Source organism: Leptonychotes weddellii, chromosome 4, assembly GCF_054177405.1.
Source record: "Leptonychotes weddellii isolate Sample4059 chromosome 4, ASM5417740v2, whole genome shotgun sequence".
NCBI classification, from domain to species: domain Eukaryota; kingdom Metazoa; phylum Chordata; class Mammalia; order Carnivora; family Phocidae; genus Leptonychotes; species Leptonychotes weddellii.
Window position 1 is genome coordinate 137,652,397 of NC_138372.1, and position 19,974 is coordinate 137,672,370.

At 37.5% G+C, this 19,974-nt stretch overlaps 1 protein-coding gene across 9 annotated transcripts in view; it reads right to left on the minus strand.

Moving 5' to 3' along the window:
* RGS22 (regulator of G protein signaling 22) overlaps positions 1–19,974 on the minus strand; it is a 119,978-nt gene that overhangs the window by 29,702 nt on the left and 70,302 nt on the right. For all 9 annotated transcript variants that reach the window (XM_081817070.1, XM_081817066.1, XM_081817068.1 and 6 more), the window contains 2 exons: positions 2,870–3,064; positions 885–977 (listed from right to left, as the gene is read on the minus strand). In XM_081817070.1, the coding sequence (XP_081673196.1) occupies positions 885–977; positions 2,870–3,064 (288 nt within the window). The remainder of the gene's footprint in view (positions 1–884; positions 978–2,869; positions 3,065–19,974) is intronic.

The window sequence follows — 19,974 nt, forward strand, 5'->3', positions numbered from 1 at the left end:
AATTTTATTGTAAAAGAGTAAAAATTTGAGATAGGCACAAAGGACAAAGTAAAACTATCACCTGAAAAAATATATATATCACTTGAAATCTTACCACTCAGAGCTAACTGTCTTCAACATTTTGGTGAACATCTAGATATCTTACATGTATGAATATATGTATACATGTAGAAATACATATATAATTTTATATAAATAGGATTATATGATATCAGTATTTTTGTTGCACACATTTTTATATAATAATATGTCCTGGGCATTCTCCATGTTGATAAATATGAATATGAACTGTCATTTGTATGTAGATATACACATTTCATTTTATGGCTTTCAGGACCTACCATGGTTTATGTAGCTAATCCAAAAGTTGCAAATTTATAAATCAAAATAACACTTTACTATCCTAGTCAATCCTATGATCTTTTTACTGACTCCCCCAAACCCTTTCCATATTTTTTCCTTTATTGTTTTGCCTATTGCTGTCACACGACAGTTCCTTTTCTATTTGGAAAATTCCATGTAACTCTTTTTTGAATTGACAATGAAGAGAACTTCTGCCGTACAGAAAATAACCAGAAATGTTCCAAGGAATAACGTGGCTTGAAGGCTCTTAACTAAGGCAGGCAAGTGGCTTGACTCCCTATGCTACCTCATCTGCTTTGTTCTGGCTTTGTTGTTAAATGTGTCAATATAAAGTGACACCTGTCAAAGGCAGCCTGCTAGGCAAAGAAGTAGCAGAAAAATGAAACTGCCTATCCCCTACTTTATCAGGACATTAGCTCCTCAAGATAGGATTTCCCTGCCCCCCGACCCCATGCCAATATATACAGTGGTAATCCCTCCAGGATAAAAAGTTGGTTTTTCTAAGTAGAGAGCTATCTTACCTCAGTTTTCTTGGAAAACGTCTCTTTATGCAAAGCCTGTAGCTTTCTGAAGTATGTGGAATCTAGCTGTCGAGTTTCTTCCATCAGCCCCACCTAATAAAACAATAATAAAGCTCATAACATCAATAGAATGTACATTATGAAAAAGTGGGGGAAAGAATGCACAATTTGCCAATAACAGTGGGCTAAAAAAATGAATACACTTGCCAGTAAAGTAAATTAGTTTGGAGGCAAAAGCAGCAAGAGCAACGTAAAAATATTAACTACAGCAAACTCAGACTTCACGTGCTATGTAATGATATAGTGACACCAGAGATCATTCCTCCTTTCGGGACACCCCATGTGAACTAACAAACACTGCACACATGTTGGGTCACACTGCCATTTTCTATTCATTATAACAGGATAATAGTCACGAAGGCAGGCATTGCTAGCTTCAGGGACCAAATAATCCAGAGTAGAACAAGAAATGACCGCAATCCATTGTTAATAGTCTGTGAGCTAAGGTTTTGTTGCTGTAGCAAGAGAGGGGAGAGTCATTCATCAGATTAACCTCATTGTAGGTATCAGCCTGCAGAGTATGTATTGTACTGTTTTAGATAGGAAGGAGAACAATCTCATTCTCCATTTCTCTATTCCGGGGAAAAAAATCAGTTTGGCAGACTGAGAACTTTCTACATTTAATGACTAGCTTTGATTATCCTTTTTGGGAAAGAGTCTACATAATCCAGTCACCTGGACTTTTAGAGAAATCCTCTGAGCTGAATTTAAGGAAGTTTCTAGTTTATTATTAAAAAGAGTATATAATTTTCCCACACATAAGAGTCATTACCAATGCCAAAACTTTTTCATTTAGGGACATTAGTTATAATTCTAAATCTTTTTTTTTTTTTAACATCTCAGGACCCTATCTCAGGTCCATTTTCCTCTATGCCATACATTTTATTTAAAATAATGACTGGAGAGAATTTTTTTAAAAATTCATACAATAGCCTAATTTTTCTAGTGTAATAGATGTATTTTTGTAGTAGAGAAGATGTAATGCTAATTTTTGAGGACAAAGAGAAATCAGGAAGGAAAATTTAATTTTGATCACTGAATTTAGTAAGCCTTAAGAGTTGTTCAGTCATAATCCAATAAGGTAATTCTATCCAAGGTGCTTTGGTATTAATTTTATCTTAATTTACCTAACCTATTCTTTCTGGGAGAAGACATGACTAAGAGGTCGTTGAGCAGATAGGAACAAAAAATAGCAATACGAAGACAGCAGAGTTCCACCGGGAGTGACCTGATGTAGAGGGTACATGCATTAACTTCATAGAAGAAATGCCCATTACTTGTTCGAATCTGTAACTCAAAATAAATATTGAAAGAAATTTCCTCCACTCATCAATAAGAATAGTGAAAATATTCAAGCACTGAGACTTATTTGGAATTAAAAAAGATGTGTTGAAACTTCTATCCAATCAGTCTGACCTGATGAACATCTGGGGTACCTTAAAACAGCAACACTGACGTTACAGAATGCATTTTCCACAATACATACAAAACATTTCTATTTTCCATGGGTGCAATATTTACCATAACTCATCCAGTATAAAATTAAATGGGCCTTTTCCATTAATCAAAATTAAGGCCACTGCTAAGAAATGGCAAGAAGAGACAAAGCCAGTACATTATCATAGCATATTTTGTTGGTTCACAGGAAACCAAAACTCAGATTTCTCTCTGCTGACATATTTGTACAGGGAACCAAAGATGACAAAGATTTTAGTCTTTTGTTAGGAGACAACAGAGAAACTGGCAAAAAATGAAGTTAATAAATACTTTCATAGCTTCAATTTTGAGCCTGCCAAATCTTAACTCTGAGTGCCTGGCCCATATGAGACCTTTTTCAGTTTTTCTCTTGTAAGTTAAAATGTCGCTTATCATCAGTTTTGTAGTAAACCTGAATGGTCATACACCATGTCTTAGTGCCACAGTACCTTTCCAAAAGCAACTTGGTCTAATTTTACCATCTTTGTCCAGGGCTCAAGAAGGAGGAGAAGGATATGTTCTTCTGCTGTGTCAAAAAGGTCTTCAAATGGTGGCTGTATTTTCATATAGATTTCTTTTTTCTTTTCCTGTTGGAGTCCAATGTCAAGAGTAGCCGAAGGAGCAATGTATGTGGCAAAAAGATACTAAGGGAGAAGGGGGAGAAAGAAAGGAGAGGATGTTGGGAGAAACCATAATGGTGAGTGGATTCCTCAGTAAAGGCATTTAAAAAAGGTAAGAGAAGGGAAACAAGCTCAAGTGATGTTTTTTCTTGAAAAGATGCATAAAACTACTTACGTCAAAGCAGTGTGTTTATTCAAAAGGCTTCTCTTTACTTTTCCTATTTCTTCAGCAGTAATTAGTCAATTTGCCAGTGGATCTTACACAAGAGCATATCATTTGGATATTCCAATTTTTTATCAGATTACTTCCATGTATTATTATGATTGATTCCAGGTTATAGGTCTCCTTTTCCCTTTATGTTCACGATATTTCTAACACTTTAGTGCTACCTCCCAAAATGGTTTGAAATGCCCATTTGGAAACAAGAGGCAAGAATACACTAGGGCTGAAAAACTGGCTATCAGTCTTCTAGTATAGAGACCCAAAAGACTACCTGCCCTACCCAACTGAGCTGCAGAATTCTTAAGACTGTTACTAATTATCTCTTTCTGCTGTAAAAATATCTCCATCTGATGTCCAATGCTGTGGGAGAGATATGAGAAGGAAGTAGGAGTGAGTGGAAAGATAAACAGATACGCATGGAATTTCTAGCTTCCTAGAAAAAGCTGCGTAAATGTCTATTCCATTCTACTCATTTGTCTTTTCTCTAAATAATAGCTATTTACATCTGAGAAGTAATTTAATAACAGTTTACTTTTAAAATATTACATATTGAATGTCATGCCCTGTGTATCAGATTTAAATGTAGTTTTATGAACAATCTCTAATTAATTGTATTCAATTTTAATTTTATTTTTTTAGTTTTGGACCTGATAATGTCCAGATTCAACTCAGGCGATAGATAGATAGATAGATAGATAGATAGATAGATAGATAGATAGATATAGTATTCTGTAAAATAATCTTTTTAAAAGTTTTAAAGGGTCCACATTAATAACATAAGCATTTGCTGAGTATCTACTATGTCTTAGACACTTGGATAGTTGCTATGTATGCAAAGATTAATGATTAAGATCCAATACCTAATCTGAAGGAGCCCATTCCTGGTGACATGGAGTTAAAAATCGGTCATTGCAATACAGTATGGTAAGTACAAGAGAAGTACACACTGCAAATAAGATCATCCATGATTTCCTGTCCATTCTTTTAAAACTCACATCCCATTAATCACCTTTTAAATTTTACACTCAAATATCAGTTCTTCTGTTATTTTTCTAAACCTTGTTGTTTCACCATTCCATATCATTGCCTATATTATTCCTTCAATCTTGGCTATTCACCTTATCCCATGCACCTTGTCTGCTTGATAAACTCTGATTTATTCTTTAAAAACCAACATGGATTTTTCCTCCTCCAGGAAGCCTTCACTCACACCCTCCTCCCAAGATCATTTTCTACTGCTATCCCTACCACACTAAATGAAGTTATGTATTATGTATTTTCTCTTCTAGAACAAGGTCCTTGAGGGCAAATACTGCAGCTTATTCTTTTGTCATTCTTCAACTCCTAAAACTGTTCTTGGCGCAGAGAAGTTGCCATAAATGTTTATTAATTGTACTAAATCCACAGAAAAGACTCACTTATGTCTCGGAATGGGAAAGGAAAAGATTCCAAAACTTTTCCAAGAGAAGATAAGCTTCCTTTATCCTTAATCCTTCAGCTGAATCTTTAAAGATGAGTTGGGAGTCGATCAGGCAAGAAAAGGGAGTTGATGAGAAAGATGGTTTAAGAAGAAGGAAAATACGGGGCGAGGCATGAAGGCTTAGGGCAGTTTTATGACCTATAGAGAGATTCTAGGCTCCAAATAGATATCACTGGCTAAAGGAAAGAGGTAGAGTAAGAAAGGATCCTATAAAGGGAGGCAGAAGCCTTTTTTGTCCCTTGGTGAAGAATTTGAATTTTTACTTAAATAATGAGGTCTCTCTGAGGAGTGACATCTTTGGATATGAATCTTAGAAATAAATCACTTTGGCATCAGGAAAGAGAAAAGTTTCGAGTAGGTCAAGATTTGAGGTAGTTTGGAATTTATTTCAATAGCCAGATAAGAAATTATGTGCCACCTTCATCTCTCACCTGCTTTTGTGCAATAGCCTCTTAACTCGTCCTCAAGGGTTCCTCTTTGCTTTCTTACCATCTTTTCTTACTACAGCAAACAGAGAAGGCCTTTTGCCTATCACTCTTCTGCTCAATTCTTCAGTGACTTCTCTCACACACAGTAACAGTCAAAGTCCTTATAACTACCTATAATTGGGATTTTTAGAAGTTTCTCAATACTGAGAGGACAAGGATTATAGTTCAGGACCTGAAATTGGGGAAGCCCCTGTAAATATCTTAGGGTCTCAAAACACCCTAACATCAGGGCTAGACCAGGTATAGACTCTAGCCTTGAATCTTTAAAGTGCCAAGGGAAAATGGCTGCTAACCTGTAATTCTGTACCCAGCAAAAATACCCTTATAAAATGAAAAGAAAAGAAAGATGTCATAAATCAACAAACAGCAGCAGACAATTCATTACCAGTAGACCTGCAATATGTATGTAAAATAAACAAAGGTAAGAGCAGAATGGAATAGAGAACAACAGATGCATAAATATATAAGTAAAGATGAATAAATATTCATTGTAAAGCATAATAATAATGAATGAAGTCAGAGGAAATACTAAAAGAGCCTAAGAAAAAGAAGTTTGAGATTGAAGAGGCAAGTTAAAGTGCAACTGAAATAATCTACCGTGAGCCCTACTATAAGGGAGGAAAGCAAATGAGGTTAGAATCAGGATAGTAATAACAATATGCAGAGAGGAATTTCAAAGAATGAGAGTGAATGGGCACTGGCTGGCTCAGTGAGTAGAGCATGTGACTCTTTTTTGTTTGTTTCAAGTTTTTATTTAAATTCTAGTTAGTTAACATACAATGTAATATTGGTTTCAGGAGTAGAATTTCGTGGTTCATCCCCTACATATAATACCCAGTGCTCATCACAAGTGGCCTCCTTAATCCCTATCACCCATTTAACCCATCCCCCACCCAGCGTTCCTCCAGCATCTCTTAGTTTGTTCTCTATATAGTTAATAGCTCATTTGTTTTGTTTCTTAAATTCCACATATGAGTGAAATCATATGGTATTTGTCTTTCTGTGACTGACTTATTTTGCTTGGTATAATACTCTCTAGCTCCATCCATGATTTTGCAGATGGTAAGATTTCATTCTTTTTGATGGCTGAGTAATATACCATCATGTATATATACCACATCTGCTTTATCCATTCATCAGTTGATTGACACTTGGGTTGTAGAAGTATGACTTGTAAATCTAACTAGTCTAACAAGTTAGGTTTGTATCAGATTCAAATCTATTCTTAAATATTTTCTAAGTTGGAGATTTTAAACGTGCATGAATTAAAATAATGTCATACTAAGGTAAATTAAGAAACTAAAGATGAAAATGATCAAATTAACAACAATAAAAATGTCTCTAGAATTTGCTTCAGTAATTTCAAATTTACCTCAAAGGAGAGCAAATTTGACTCCCCAAATCACTTCATTTAAAAATCAGTGGTCAGGCTTTATTTGGGGTTGAATAGCTTCTAATGGAAAAATAAAGCAACTGCTTAGTCATTGGGTCAGCTACACTGAAAGTATAAATAAACACTTGACATGCCACATATCAAACTCTTTGTGTAGAAATCAGGACAATTTCTTTGATTTTTAAAAACAGTAACAGTGAAGACAATAAAATACAAAAGAAGCTGAAATGGTGACTAGAATAACAGTGATAGAAATGAGAGTCAGCTTCTTGTGGACACCCAAATCTGTTCTTTTCCCTTTCTCTCCCAGTCTTACCTTCACTCTGCTTGTCTTTTAAGATCTGCTGCTACCCACAGTCTCATGAGAGACTCTAGATGCTATTTATATTGTCTATCATTATACCTTGGTGGACATTTTGTGATGCCACGGTAAAGCCAGGTTGCTGTATGTGATTATATCCAGTTGCCTTGGGCTTTTACCTTCTGAAATTTTGCTTTATGATTTTCTTCAGAATGAGCGTCACTTCACTTTGCCAATTACTGTATTAATAGCACAACTTCCTCTCTCTGGTCATTATTCTTCATCCTTTTATACTTCTCACCAAGCTTTTCTTTACCTTCAGCACAATCTGTGGCTTCTTCCTGTCCTCCAAATAAATGGGGCACCACCTAATTTCTCTTATTTTCTTACATGATCGGGTCTGAAGATTGCCCATCATTTCAACTACACTCTTAAAACATTCTTAATTCCTCCCATCTTGATCTTCTGCTCAATTCTGAGTCAGCTAAATCATTCATTTTTCCAACTCTGTCCTCAAGTTCCCAATAAAAACTATGACAGCTGGCTCCATTATACATAGATTTAAAAAAAGAAGAACTTCAGCTGTGATGGCAAAGTTCAGTACGTTTTTGCATATTTCTAAACAAGTCTTATCTCCCCATTTCTAAACTTTGCCATCCTCCGTAAAGCTCCCAACTGTTCCTTATGCTTCTTCACTTTCAGAAGATTTATCTTCCACTTAACTGGGAAAAAAAACTCTGGTATGAATGCCCTCGACTTTCTCCTCAAGAGCCTTCTTCTAAATATTTTTCTTTCTCTGATGTTTCAGAGGAAGACTCCTCTCCAAGACTAAGCCATTCATGTGTGATCTTGACTCCATTCCCCCCACCCCCACCCCCGGAACCTTGCAACATTGATTATTTCCTTCGTGCTTATGTCCTTAATTCACTTTGCCATTGATTCCATCTTCTTCCTTATGCTACAAAGGTGTTCAGATGAGGTGTCTCTCCCATTGTAAAATAAGTTTCTTGACCACTTTGCCCACAAACTATTGCTCTTCTCTCTTTCCCATCTCTACAAATCTTCATACTCCCTTTTCACCCACTTCTCAATCTACTGCAGTCTGGTTTGCAGGCCAATGAAACTGATCTCCAAGATCACTCACAACCATACACACAAACACCAATTTGATAGCTACTCTCCTTAATCTCCACCATCTTGTATTCCCTTTGAAGCTGTTACATTGTTGATTACCCTCTCCTTGACGCTCTCCTCTGCCCTCAACACTGTCTCCTGATTCTCTGCTTATTTCCACTCTCAGACTCCTTTGATGATTCCTTTTTCTCTATCTCCCCTTAAAGGAAAGCATTCATTGAAATTCTATGTTCAACTATATTTTCTTCTCAGTTCACATTCGTGCAGTTTCTCACACATGCCAGGCACCCTCTCATAGGACTTTCACACTATGTCTTCTATGCCCTCTATGCACTCCAGCCTTATCCTCTTCCTGCCTTTTGCTCAGTCTTCCTTGACCCCTGAAGTCTGTCTTTGGTATCTTTCTTACGTGCTCCTATGGGGGCTCCTATGTTTCTCCCACTGGACCACAAGGTCTATGAAGACAGATTTAGGTCTACTTTGTTTGTTACTATATCCCTAGCATCTAGCATAATGTTAAATTTAGGATGAACAAACAGATGAATGAAAGACTTTGTCCATTCCCAGAGACTTAACAGTTAACTATATGTAGAAGAAACCCAAATATATATAGCTTTAGACCTGATTTCTTTCCCGAACTAAAATCTCTGCTTTTGTTGCTAACTTATTATTGCTGCATGGATAGCTTACAGACCCTCAAACTCAGTGACTCAGTAATATAACAAATTGTTGTTTCAGAGCCTCCAAGCCTCTCCCTTCCTTCTACATTTCCAGTTTTCATTAATAACATACCATTCACAGCACAACCTTTGACACCCACTTTCCTTGCCTTCTTCCTCAAATGCAAGTCCTATGAATTTACCTCTCTACATTGAAACAAGGAGAAACTGATCAGAACAAGTATAAAAATATAAGGAGGAAATAAAAGGCAGCAGTTCCATTCCAACAAGAAACAAAATAAAAGTCAGACTTCTGGCCAAGTTCGGTGAGACTCTTTCCAGGCTACTGTCTACTACCTTCCTTCCTGACCTCACACTTTTACTTCCCTCTATGAAGCCACAGGGGTCCACGCATATTTTTGTTGCTGTTGTTGTTCAACTATTTTTGTCCAGTCTTATTGAGAAAGAATTGGCATACAGCACTGTACAAGTTTAAAGTATACAGTATAATATGACTTACATATATTGTGAAATAATTACCACAGTAAGTTTAACCATCCATCATCTCATTTAGATACAAAAAAAAAAGAAAAAAATTGTTCTCCTCACGAAGAGAGGAGTATCTACTCTCTTAACAACTTCTGTATGTACCATACAGCAATATTGACTACAGTCATCATGATGTAGGTTACTTCCCCAGTACTCACTTATCTTATACCTGGAAGTTTGTACTGACCACCTTCATTAAGCAACCCCTACACCTCTAGTCACTACAAATCTGATCTCTTTTTAATGAGTTTGGGTTTTTGCATATTATTTAACTGCCTATTCCCACAGTCTCAAGGAGCCATAATTAGGGTAGCCATATGACCCCATTCTGACTTAAGCTTATTGTCCTGGCATAATTATTAAGAGTTTCCCTTTCACTCGGAAAAGAATCCTGGTTTAGATAATAAATTATATGTTCTCCCTATATTTAACTGACACCAGTTAGATGACACTAGAAGATTTCTCTAAAACCAAGAATCCTAGAAGTGCTCAACACATATTTAGAGCTGAAAATAAAGAAAGGCGGAAAATATTCCTTGCTGAGAAACACACATTTGTCTGATCACAAACAAATGAATTGAATAGCTGTTATCAAAGCCAAAATCCCAAATATTTTATTTAGAACTTGGATTGAAGCTTCATAGACTTCTCTGTTAAGACTAAGTGCATTAGGGACACCTGGCTGGCTCAGTCAGAAGAGCATGTGACTCTTGATCTTGGGGTTGTGAGTTCAAGCCCCACACTGGGTGCAGAGATTACTAAAAAAAAAAATTTTTTTAAAGAATGAATGCATTAAATGAAAATCTTAACAGAAATTTAAAAATCTTCCCCTCTCTATTGCACCTAAATTTAGATATTTGTTTGTCTTCTCACCTTTTTTTAGTGGGGGGGGGACTTCCTGTCTGTTTATTGAACACTGTTCATTATCACATAAGTAATTTCTCTTTGTTCAAGTATCAACCCCTACTCTGATAACCAGCATAATCCTTAGGAGCATATACTTCCCCTCCTCCCTAATTATTTACCACTGTTATAAAATTACAGAACTGGAAACATTAGAAAGGGGCTTGAAAGATCATCCTTTCCAGAGTGTCCCAAGATCACATTATGCACATTTATTGTCTTCTTTTGAGGCTCAGTCTCTGGTCTCTCTGCTCCCAGAGCAGTAGGGACAAAAGTAGGTAAGGGGATAAGAAGGAAAAAAAAATGGATTTGATTGTCAATTCTTTATTGGGCCACTCTGTACATTTATAGTACATTCAACTGAACTATGCCGTTAAAATCTGACAATGTCTTTCTAATAATCTTTCTATGTGCTTCTAATAATCCAGGGACAATGTATAAGTGGACTGACAACCAACTACATATAACAAATACAAGGGATGGTAATCATATATATGAAGCAAAATTAAAAGGCTAAAGAACAGCTTTAAAATCTGTATAAAGATGATGAAGATCATTTTTAAGTTGATGTGAACCTACTTGAAGAAGGAATATAGAGCTCATGCTACATGATAGCTAAAAAATATAGTCTAATTGGGGTTTACAAACATTGCTTAAGTGTCCTGGATCATTTGCTTTTTTATTGGCCACCCAGTTCTTCCTTTCTAACCACTGAGGAAATAACAATGTAGCTAATGTTGGAGAAGAGAATGCTCCCTTCATACCCCAGTCAGCTACTCTGATTCACATTAAAGCAGAGATTCACTCACGCACAGCTGTGGCCGACAGGATTCCAATTTAAACATGAACCTATGATGCTTTAACAACCCAACAGGAAAGTGTTTGAGAAGGGACACAAGCCCTGCCTGTCTGCAATCAGACTGCCGGGCTCTGCACACAGCACAGCTCTCAACCCCCTCTCTCCCGTAGGCGCTCAAAGGTGATGTAATCAGGAAATGCACAATGGGCGGCTTGCCCGGGCTGCATTACACCTGGGCCTGTGACTCACTTTCTTGGCCTCTGTATCAGATAGGGGGGAAAAAGCAATGCCTCCCCTTTAAAAAATCTCTTAGAGTCTTGAAATTCTGGGAATTAACTTTCTCGTTTAACTGAACTCCGATGACCATAGGATAGCTAACAAGACCATAAAGAGGAAAAAAATGTAGGATGGATACCTTTGGAGACATGAGGAAGAAGAACTGAATTGGATAGTGGAATGGAGAAATGAACTGGAGGAAATGAAGACAAAAGAGAGATAAAGAAACGACATTTTTGACAACCATTTTGCTTTGCTTTCTAAAGGATGGCAAAATGATGGACAATATTTCATCAAAATTACTTATAGTACATGTTAGTTTTTGCCATTACAAGAAAAGAACCATAAAAATGTTTCTATGCTTGCTTCTTCAAGGAAACCTCTGCTACTTCATTAATTAGAGCCAGTATCCTACACATGACGAGGGTATCACATTCCATAGGATATAGCTCAAGTTAAAATATGCCATTTCCCATTGTGATTTATATTTTTTTCCCAACCTTCAGGTAATTTTGCATGTAAGATTTCAGCCTTGCCACTCTAGTACTAGTTTTCAAAATCATTCTAAAACTATTATGATAAGTTTATATGATAAACATATTCTTGGATGGAAGTGGATCCCAATCTCCTTTCAAATATATCATAATGCATTCCAGGCTTAGTTTTCCCACATTTGATTCATTCTCATATGAAGACACTGGAATGGATTGATGTTTTCTTACTGCATCATAAAGCTTAGGAAAACATACCTGAGAAACGAAAACTGTGGGCTTATTGAATTTATCCTCGTTATTTTTAACAATGTCAAGAGCAAAAAATAAAATAAAATAATTTCCACAACTGCCTGCGCTATTTGGCTTTCTCATTGTACCAAAGACAAAATGATGACAGCCACGGGGTTAGATTCCAATTATTATGCTGTAGAAGCACCCAGCAAAGCTGTCTTCCTGTGCCAAAGGTGAGCATAGTCTTTGGGAAAGCATCTTTTCCATAAGCAGGGGCCATTTGATGAGCTTCAGCTTGACACTCATCTGTGTTCCAATGAAAACAAGAACAATTTCTGTGTAGCCTTAAAAGGCAAAGTCAAGAATAATACTAAATGCTGTAGCACATGTGTTGATTTGTTATGTTACATTTCAGCTGTTAGTTATGCTAATGGAACAGTTTCACATACTTGGTTTTGATGTATTTATTTTAATGATCATGTGTTTGTATCTTTCTGTGATTGCCTGGTAAGACTGACTGCATGATGTTCTGCTGTCACCACCAGGCCAGGACTGGAAGTAAGGGGTAAAAAAAATGTAAAGCTTCAACTTCACAACTGTACGACTTGAAGTAAGTCCCTCGGTACAACAGGGACAAGATGTGTCAGAACCTATAGGCTGTAAGATCTTAATACAAAATTATAGGACATCTAGCGGAGCCTATCAACAGGTGAACTAAGATTGGGGACACATAAAAAGTGGATTTTCAATATAACTTATTAAAGGATGCTAGACATTAGGAGAAAACGTTTATGCTTCAGCATTTGGTGTTATTCGCAAGTCCATTTTTTCCTTAAGATGCCTTACCCCACTGCAGCCGCGAAAGAAGGGATTCTAATCGTGTGACTAGTAAGGCTGCAAGATGTGCACCTTTCACATTCTTCTGGTGAGTGTCCAAGATGCCCACCGAGAGCACAGGAAATATACAAGTGCCTGCTGCTATTGCCTTCTACTTATTGGGGGGCAGCATCAGGGTTCTGCCAGATGGACGGACAGGGTGCTATCAACAAAGACCTAGCTGGCTCCCTGGGAAGAAGACATATCCCATAAAACCCATGACACTACTGCAAACACGCTAAAGACAAAAGAAGAGAAGAGTTTTTGGCTACTGAAATAGACAAAGGTTTTTTTTGTTTTTGTTTTTGTTTTTTTCCGGTAAGCTCCTTCTTTCAGTTCATAATAAACAAACTGTGCAGGACCTGGAGACTCTGGAGCAAAGGCGATGCATGCCTTCTTTGGTAGGTATAAGCAAGGGGTTCAAAAGCAGTCTCTAAAGGATGGGAGAAAAATAAAGGTGGAGGGTCAGTTGTCTGCAGCTGTAACATTAGAGAAACTTAAAAGGGGAAAGGATCAGAGTGAAAGTTCTCTTGTCATCTCTTTTCCTCTGCCTTAAGCAATGGAACCACCTCACACCAGCTCAACAATTCATAGATTTTCAGGGATTATGTGAGCAGGTTTTTAAATGCAGTTATTATTAAAAACTAAATTACATCAACCTACAATGAAATTATAAAGAAAACAAAAATAATGAATACCCAAAATTCATCACTTCCTAATGATTTTACTGCTTTTACTATCATCCATGCTCTTGAGGTTATTTACCTCTAGTGTATCTGAATGGTGAAATACTACTGTGCGTTCTACTACACATCTCTTCCCCACTCTGCATTCAGTGATGTCATGTTGGCAGCTTGAAATCATCCATGGGGAGAGTGCTTACACCCAGAGATACGCAAATCTACAAATCAGGGCTGCCTTTCCCCCTGGAGAGCTGGTTGTTAAATATTTATCATCATGCCACTGATTATAAGGCAAATATACTTCTCTTTTCCTATCATGATCGCTGAAGAAAGAGAAATAGGGGCGCCTGGGTGACACAGTCAGTTGAGCGTGTGCCTCTTGATTTCAGCTCAGGTCGTGATTTTGCGGTGATGGGATCAAGCCCCAAGCTGGGCTCTGTGCTCAGCAGAGGAGTCTACTTGTCCTGCTCCCTCCCCCTCCACCCCTTCCCTCCCTCTTTTTCTCTCTAAAATAAATACATTTTAAAAATCTTTAAAAAAAAAAAAAAAGAGAGAGAGAGAGAGGGGTGCCTGGGTGGCTCAGTCGTTAAGCGTCTGCCTCTGGCTCAGGTCATGATCCCAGGATCCTGGGATCGAGCCCTGCATTGGGCTTCCTGCTCAGTGGGAAGCCTTGTTTCTCCCTCTCGCACTCCCCCTGCTTGTGTTCCCTCTCTCACTATGTATCTCTCTGTCAAATAAATAAATAAAATCTTTAAAAACAGAGAGAGAGAGAAATAAAGTCAGAAAAAATGCAAATGACACCAATTAATTCAAATATTCACTGGAGGCAAAGTCATATACCTGAAAATACCAATTCATACCAGAATATGCCAATTTATAACAGTTTACTTAAATACTGTTTAACTGACATCCAATTTTTAAAAATATGGATATGGTAAAGTTCTTTTTAATAGTTCAATTGAGCAAGGTTGAACTACAAGAACAGAGCAAACAAGTTCTTCTTTGAAACTTTACATTCTGAATAGTCCTTATTTAGAAAAGAGCAAAGCGAGCTTCAACGATCAATTTCCCTTCAGTCTGATCAATACATCAGAGGCGGTAAGAGTTTGGTGGGGAAAAGCTTGTTAACTTGTCCTCCTGAGAGAATATAAGGAGCAGCTCCGAGGAAAAAACACGAAGCATCATGAGATATAAAACTGATACTAGTGGATCTTGATACGGTGTTTGGTCCCAAAAAGCCCCACATCACTTCCCAGATAACCTCAAACACAGCAGAACAGACAAAACATATTGCGGCGCTTGAAGGCAAACAGCAAGCCATGTGGGACCTTCTCAACAGGGCTCAATAATTCCATCCTTGGAATTTATATGAAATAATAAGATGAAACTGTGTTCCAAAGAGCTAGAGGCAAAGGGTCCCCAGAGGGGTTTATAAAAGGAACATAAATGCCTTGATACGGGACACTTTCAGAAATCACAAAATATTTACTTCAGCAAAAAATGAGATCTGTTTTCATAACCATTCACAGCTCTACCGGGCATAGAACATCATTATCTGAGTTCATATGAGGCAGAAAAAAAAATAATGAGCAAGTTCAGGCAACCCAGTGTTGTTTTTTTTCTGCAAAAAGAGGAAAAAATGATGATTTTTAATGATCTCTCATATCCCACTAGGAGCTCAAAAATATTACTGAGGAGCTACGCCGAGAGGGAATAAATTGCAGATGGAGCTTTCCACAAGTGGGTTTTCATGTGAAGGACCTTGGGGTTTTTCAATTAGGAATCTTCAAGATTCCCAGAGATTGCAACATCCTGATACTGAGAGGCAAACTACTGCAGAGATCAACACAAAATGGAATTGCACAAAAAAAGATAATGTGATGACAATCAAACTGAGAATTTCTGGCAATTACTCCGATTCTATTAAGAAGAACTCAGTGCAAAAGAGAACTTAAAAAAAAAAAAATGCCAGTAGGATAAAAGAATGAAACAAACTTGAATCATTTTGGACAGAATGAAAAATCAGAAGGGAACACAGAACATGTTAAGTAAAGCCAAAAGCAAACCACAAACTCAAGGGACAAAATATGCTAGGCTTAAGAATAACTTGGGCCATTGCTTCAGGTATTTTAAACAAAACTGATTAATATAAAATGGAATAAAATAAACAATTACATACAAAAAAGAGTTACTACTACTTGGTTCAAGGAACACTAAGCAACAAATAAATATTTTATTTTGGTCAATTTTTGGATTCATTAAAAAAACTTCTGACAAAAGCAAAATATGTATTTAAACTAATGGAATCATTCAACCTCCAATAAAAATAATTTCTTGAAAGTCAATGAACAAAGAATAATTCAATGAGAAAAGCATGACTATATTAACATTTTTGGCTTTAAAAAACAAAAACAAAAACAAACAAAAACCTGTCTCACAAGGAAGTTAATCCACACTAACAAAACAAGAGAAATTGATCATGAAACCAGATCACTGAGGGATTATTTTACAATGAGAAAATCAACTGTCAAACAGGTTGGATGTTTATGTTAGCCAGCCCATCACCTTAGAAAGCAACCCTTAAATGTCGAGGTTGCTTACAGTCAAATCAGGGAAATTAACTATGACCCCCCGTGAATGTTCTCTCCGTGAGATCTATTAGGCTAATGAGGTGCTCACAGGAGTAGACCGCTCAGCATAGTGCTTCAACTGCGAGGTCAAGGTCAGCCTCTGCAACCTTCTTTTTCTGGATGCTCTGCTGACTAATACTTCTCCTTGACGGGAACATACTTTCTTTAAATGTACCAGTACCTTCATTTTAAGTCTTGCTGGCCTGTGAAACCATTCCCTAGACAACTGCTCTGTTTTATTTACACATTGTTTTACACAATGATTTCATAGGTTCAGTTTCAGGAAGCAACCTTATTTTTAAGTTCCTTGGGTAAAGTGGAAAGGGACAAGGAGACTTCATTGTTGCTCCAGTGAAATTTCTTAAGAGCTCTTTTTTTTTTAAGATTTTATTTATTTATTTGAGAGAGTAAGAGAGAGACAGAGAAGGAGCAGGGGGAGGGGCAGAGGGCAATGGAGAAGCAGACTCCCCACTGAGCAGGGAGCCAGACGTGGGGCTCTATCCCGGGACTCCAGGACCATGACCTGAGCTGAAGGCAGATGCTTAACTGACTGAGCCACCTAGGCACTCCAAAGAGCTCTTTTTTTTTTTTTTTAAGATTTTATTTATTTATTTGAGAGAGAGCGAGAGGAGGGACGGGGCGGGGTGGGGGGGGAAGAATCCGAAGCAGACTCTGCACTGATCATGGAGCCCGAGATGGGGCTCGATCTCACCACCGCCCGTGAGATCATGACCTGAGCCAAAACCAAGAGTCAGATGCCTAACTGACTGAGCCACCGAGGCACCCCAAGAGCTCTTTTTTATTTATTTATTTATTTTTAAAAGATTTTATTTATTTATTTGACAGAGAAAGACACAGCGAGAGAGGAAACACAAGCAGGGGGAGTGGGAGAGGGAGAAGCAGGCTTCCCACGGAGCAGAGAGCCCGATGCGGGGCTCGATCCCAGGACCCTGGGATCATGACCTGAGCCGAAGGCAGATGCTTAACCAACTGAGCCACCCAGGCGCCCCCAAGAGCTCTTTTTTAAAAGCAAACTTGGACTATACACACAGCATGCGTAGAAAGAAATGATCACAGTTGAAGCTAGGTGATGGTATATGTAGGCTCCTTAAACTATTTTTATTTTTTTAAATGTTTTTAAATAAAAACACCTTGCTGGCAGTCATATAAAACTAATCAATGATTATCTATAATTAGGTTTATAATATGTTGCTAAGGATATAAATATGCCAGTGAGTTCATTCAGTCATTCAGTAAATATTATTAGAGCATCTTTTATATGCCAGTTCCAGTTCTGAACACACAAGGTAAACAAAGCAGTCTTCTTGGAGCTTAAAGTCCAGTGGGGGAAAATGTTAAGGGTTAAACTTGGTATTTTAGTATTTAGTGTCCATAAAGATATTTGAAGATACTACAGTGAAAGATTAAACAAGATGATATAGAGATACTCCTTTTTCTAGAGACAATAACAAAGCAACGACTTTAGAAGTTAAGTCTAATTGCTGAATGGATGGCCTTAAGAAAGTATTCAATTTCTCTAAATGTTGGCTTCCTAATCTGTAAAATGGGGATAACACCAATATCTGCCTTTTAGGATGGTGAAGAATTAAATAAAATTATCCCTTTAAAGTGGTCCCCACAGAACCTAATTGACAGTAAACATTAAATAAATGTCAGGTATAATGCTAATTATGGTTTAGAGAACTTCATATGGTGACTTCTTTGGAAACAAGAGGATCTTTGGAGATCCTTTTTGGCTCATAATCCTATAATATTCAAAATCTGAAGACTGAATGTAGATAGCTGGTAGAAGCATCAGGAACAGGAGAAACGAATGAATAACTGTAAGCTAGAAAGCTGGCTTCTATACGTGTTCTTCCTGAATTCACTAGCAAGCACAATAAAATGGGACGCAAGATGGGAACCCCGCTGATTCTGTGCTCAGTGATTCATAGTGCGCAGGATTCCAAGCCTGACTGCTACTTGGGACACCATCTCTCTGGTAACAAAAACAAATAATGTAATAAAGCCTGAAGAATAATTGCCCAGCACTCAAGAAGCAGCCTAATTATAAAGACACTGCAACTTACCATAAAGCTATGAAGAGGCACAGGATTTTCCACATTTAATCACCACCCCAACCTCACCCCTCACCCATGCCCATTCATCTTTCAGGAAACACAGCTTGATTCTTAATGCTGCTGCTGTATAAAGAAATAATGAGCTCTGTTAGTGCACCTGAAAATACACCATCAGCCTAGAAAGGGAGCACTTAGCTCACAGCACTTTAATGAAAATGTCAGGACCACCCCGAAGTATTTAAGTCCTGTAAATGCCAAGGAAGGAGAAGAGCTAAACAATTAGGGTAATGGATGACAGCAAGCAAAGAAAAAAAACGAAGCTGATTATCAGAAAAAATGTCAACACCGCCTCTCTGTGCTGTAAGCTTTTTCAAAGGAATTTATGGTAACACCCAAGGTCTTGGTTACCTAAAATTAGCTCAAACTACATGGAGAAACATTGTCCAGACAATGCAAATTTTATGGGGATAGAGCTACGTGGTCTCCTCTTTCTCAATCTTCCTAGTGTTTTCTGGAAACGTAGGCAAAAGAAGAGTACCTTCTTGAACCTTGATAGCACTTGGGTGGCAACACCTGTGTGTGCTTCGTTCCCCAAAGTGTTCTCACCATCGATCAGAGACTCGTATGTACCAGATGTTTGATAGCTGTTTGTGTGTCAGTAGAAGTTTTTAGGCTAGGGAAAATTTGCTTGTAATTGGCGATCTAACAGCTATCTAACTTGCGTTGATTTTTTGCTTCCACAGGAATAGACAGAAATAGGAGCAAAGGAGTCAAATACATGGACATACCTGTAGACCCCTCAGGTGGGATTATGCTGCCCAAGCTGGTATGAACTTCATTTGGCTCCACACTGTGTCTAAGATCACCTAATGGGAAACTAAAGTGATTTGGGCCCAGAAGGAAATGAGAAGGATAGCAATAAATAATTGCTGAATGAATATATTAATGAATTCTGCATTACTATCACATAACTTATGGCTTCCCTAAAAATACCAATGCATAATATAGGTCTGATGACATTTATTGACTCAGGTTTTGTGTCCTCTTTCTCTCGTGTGCAATTTTGCAAACCCAAGAGTAAGCCAGTGACGGTACTACAGACTCTGGGTAGGTAGAAGTAGTCACTTAGATTGATCTATTTACTATGGTTTTGCATCAAGTGATTTCTTTGTAGGAAGGTACACACATAGGAGCAACAGAGTCACTCACTAAAGCATTAGGCCAGAATATTTCCAAGCTATCAAATTATTGAGTGGAGATGTCAGGAGAGACTTCCAAATGTCAAGATTTCATCTAGTTATGGTAAAAGATACTGAAAAGATTTGAGATTTAGTCTAAAGTTGTTGATCTGAATAAAACATGACATTATAATTTTTTGTTTGAAGTGTTGTCACCTGAAAGAAAGATTTATTTTGTAATTGCTTCACAGGGTCAGAATAAGACCAAAGGATGAAAGGTTTTGGCTCAAAAGTGAAAAAAAAAAAAAAAAAAGGAAACCGTTCTTTTCCTCCTATGGGTATTTTAAAAGAAGCTGATGATTATCTTTAAAAAACAATAACCAAAAACACTAATTCAAAAGGATATACGCACCCCCGTGTTTATTGCAGCATTATTTACAATGGCCAAGATATGGAAGCAACCTAAATGTCCATTGATATACGAATGGATAAAGAAGATGTGGTGTGTGTGTGTGTGTGTGTGTGTAATGGAATATTACTCAGACACAAAAAGAAT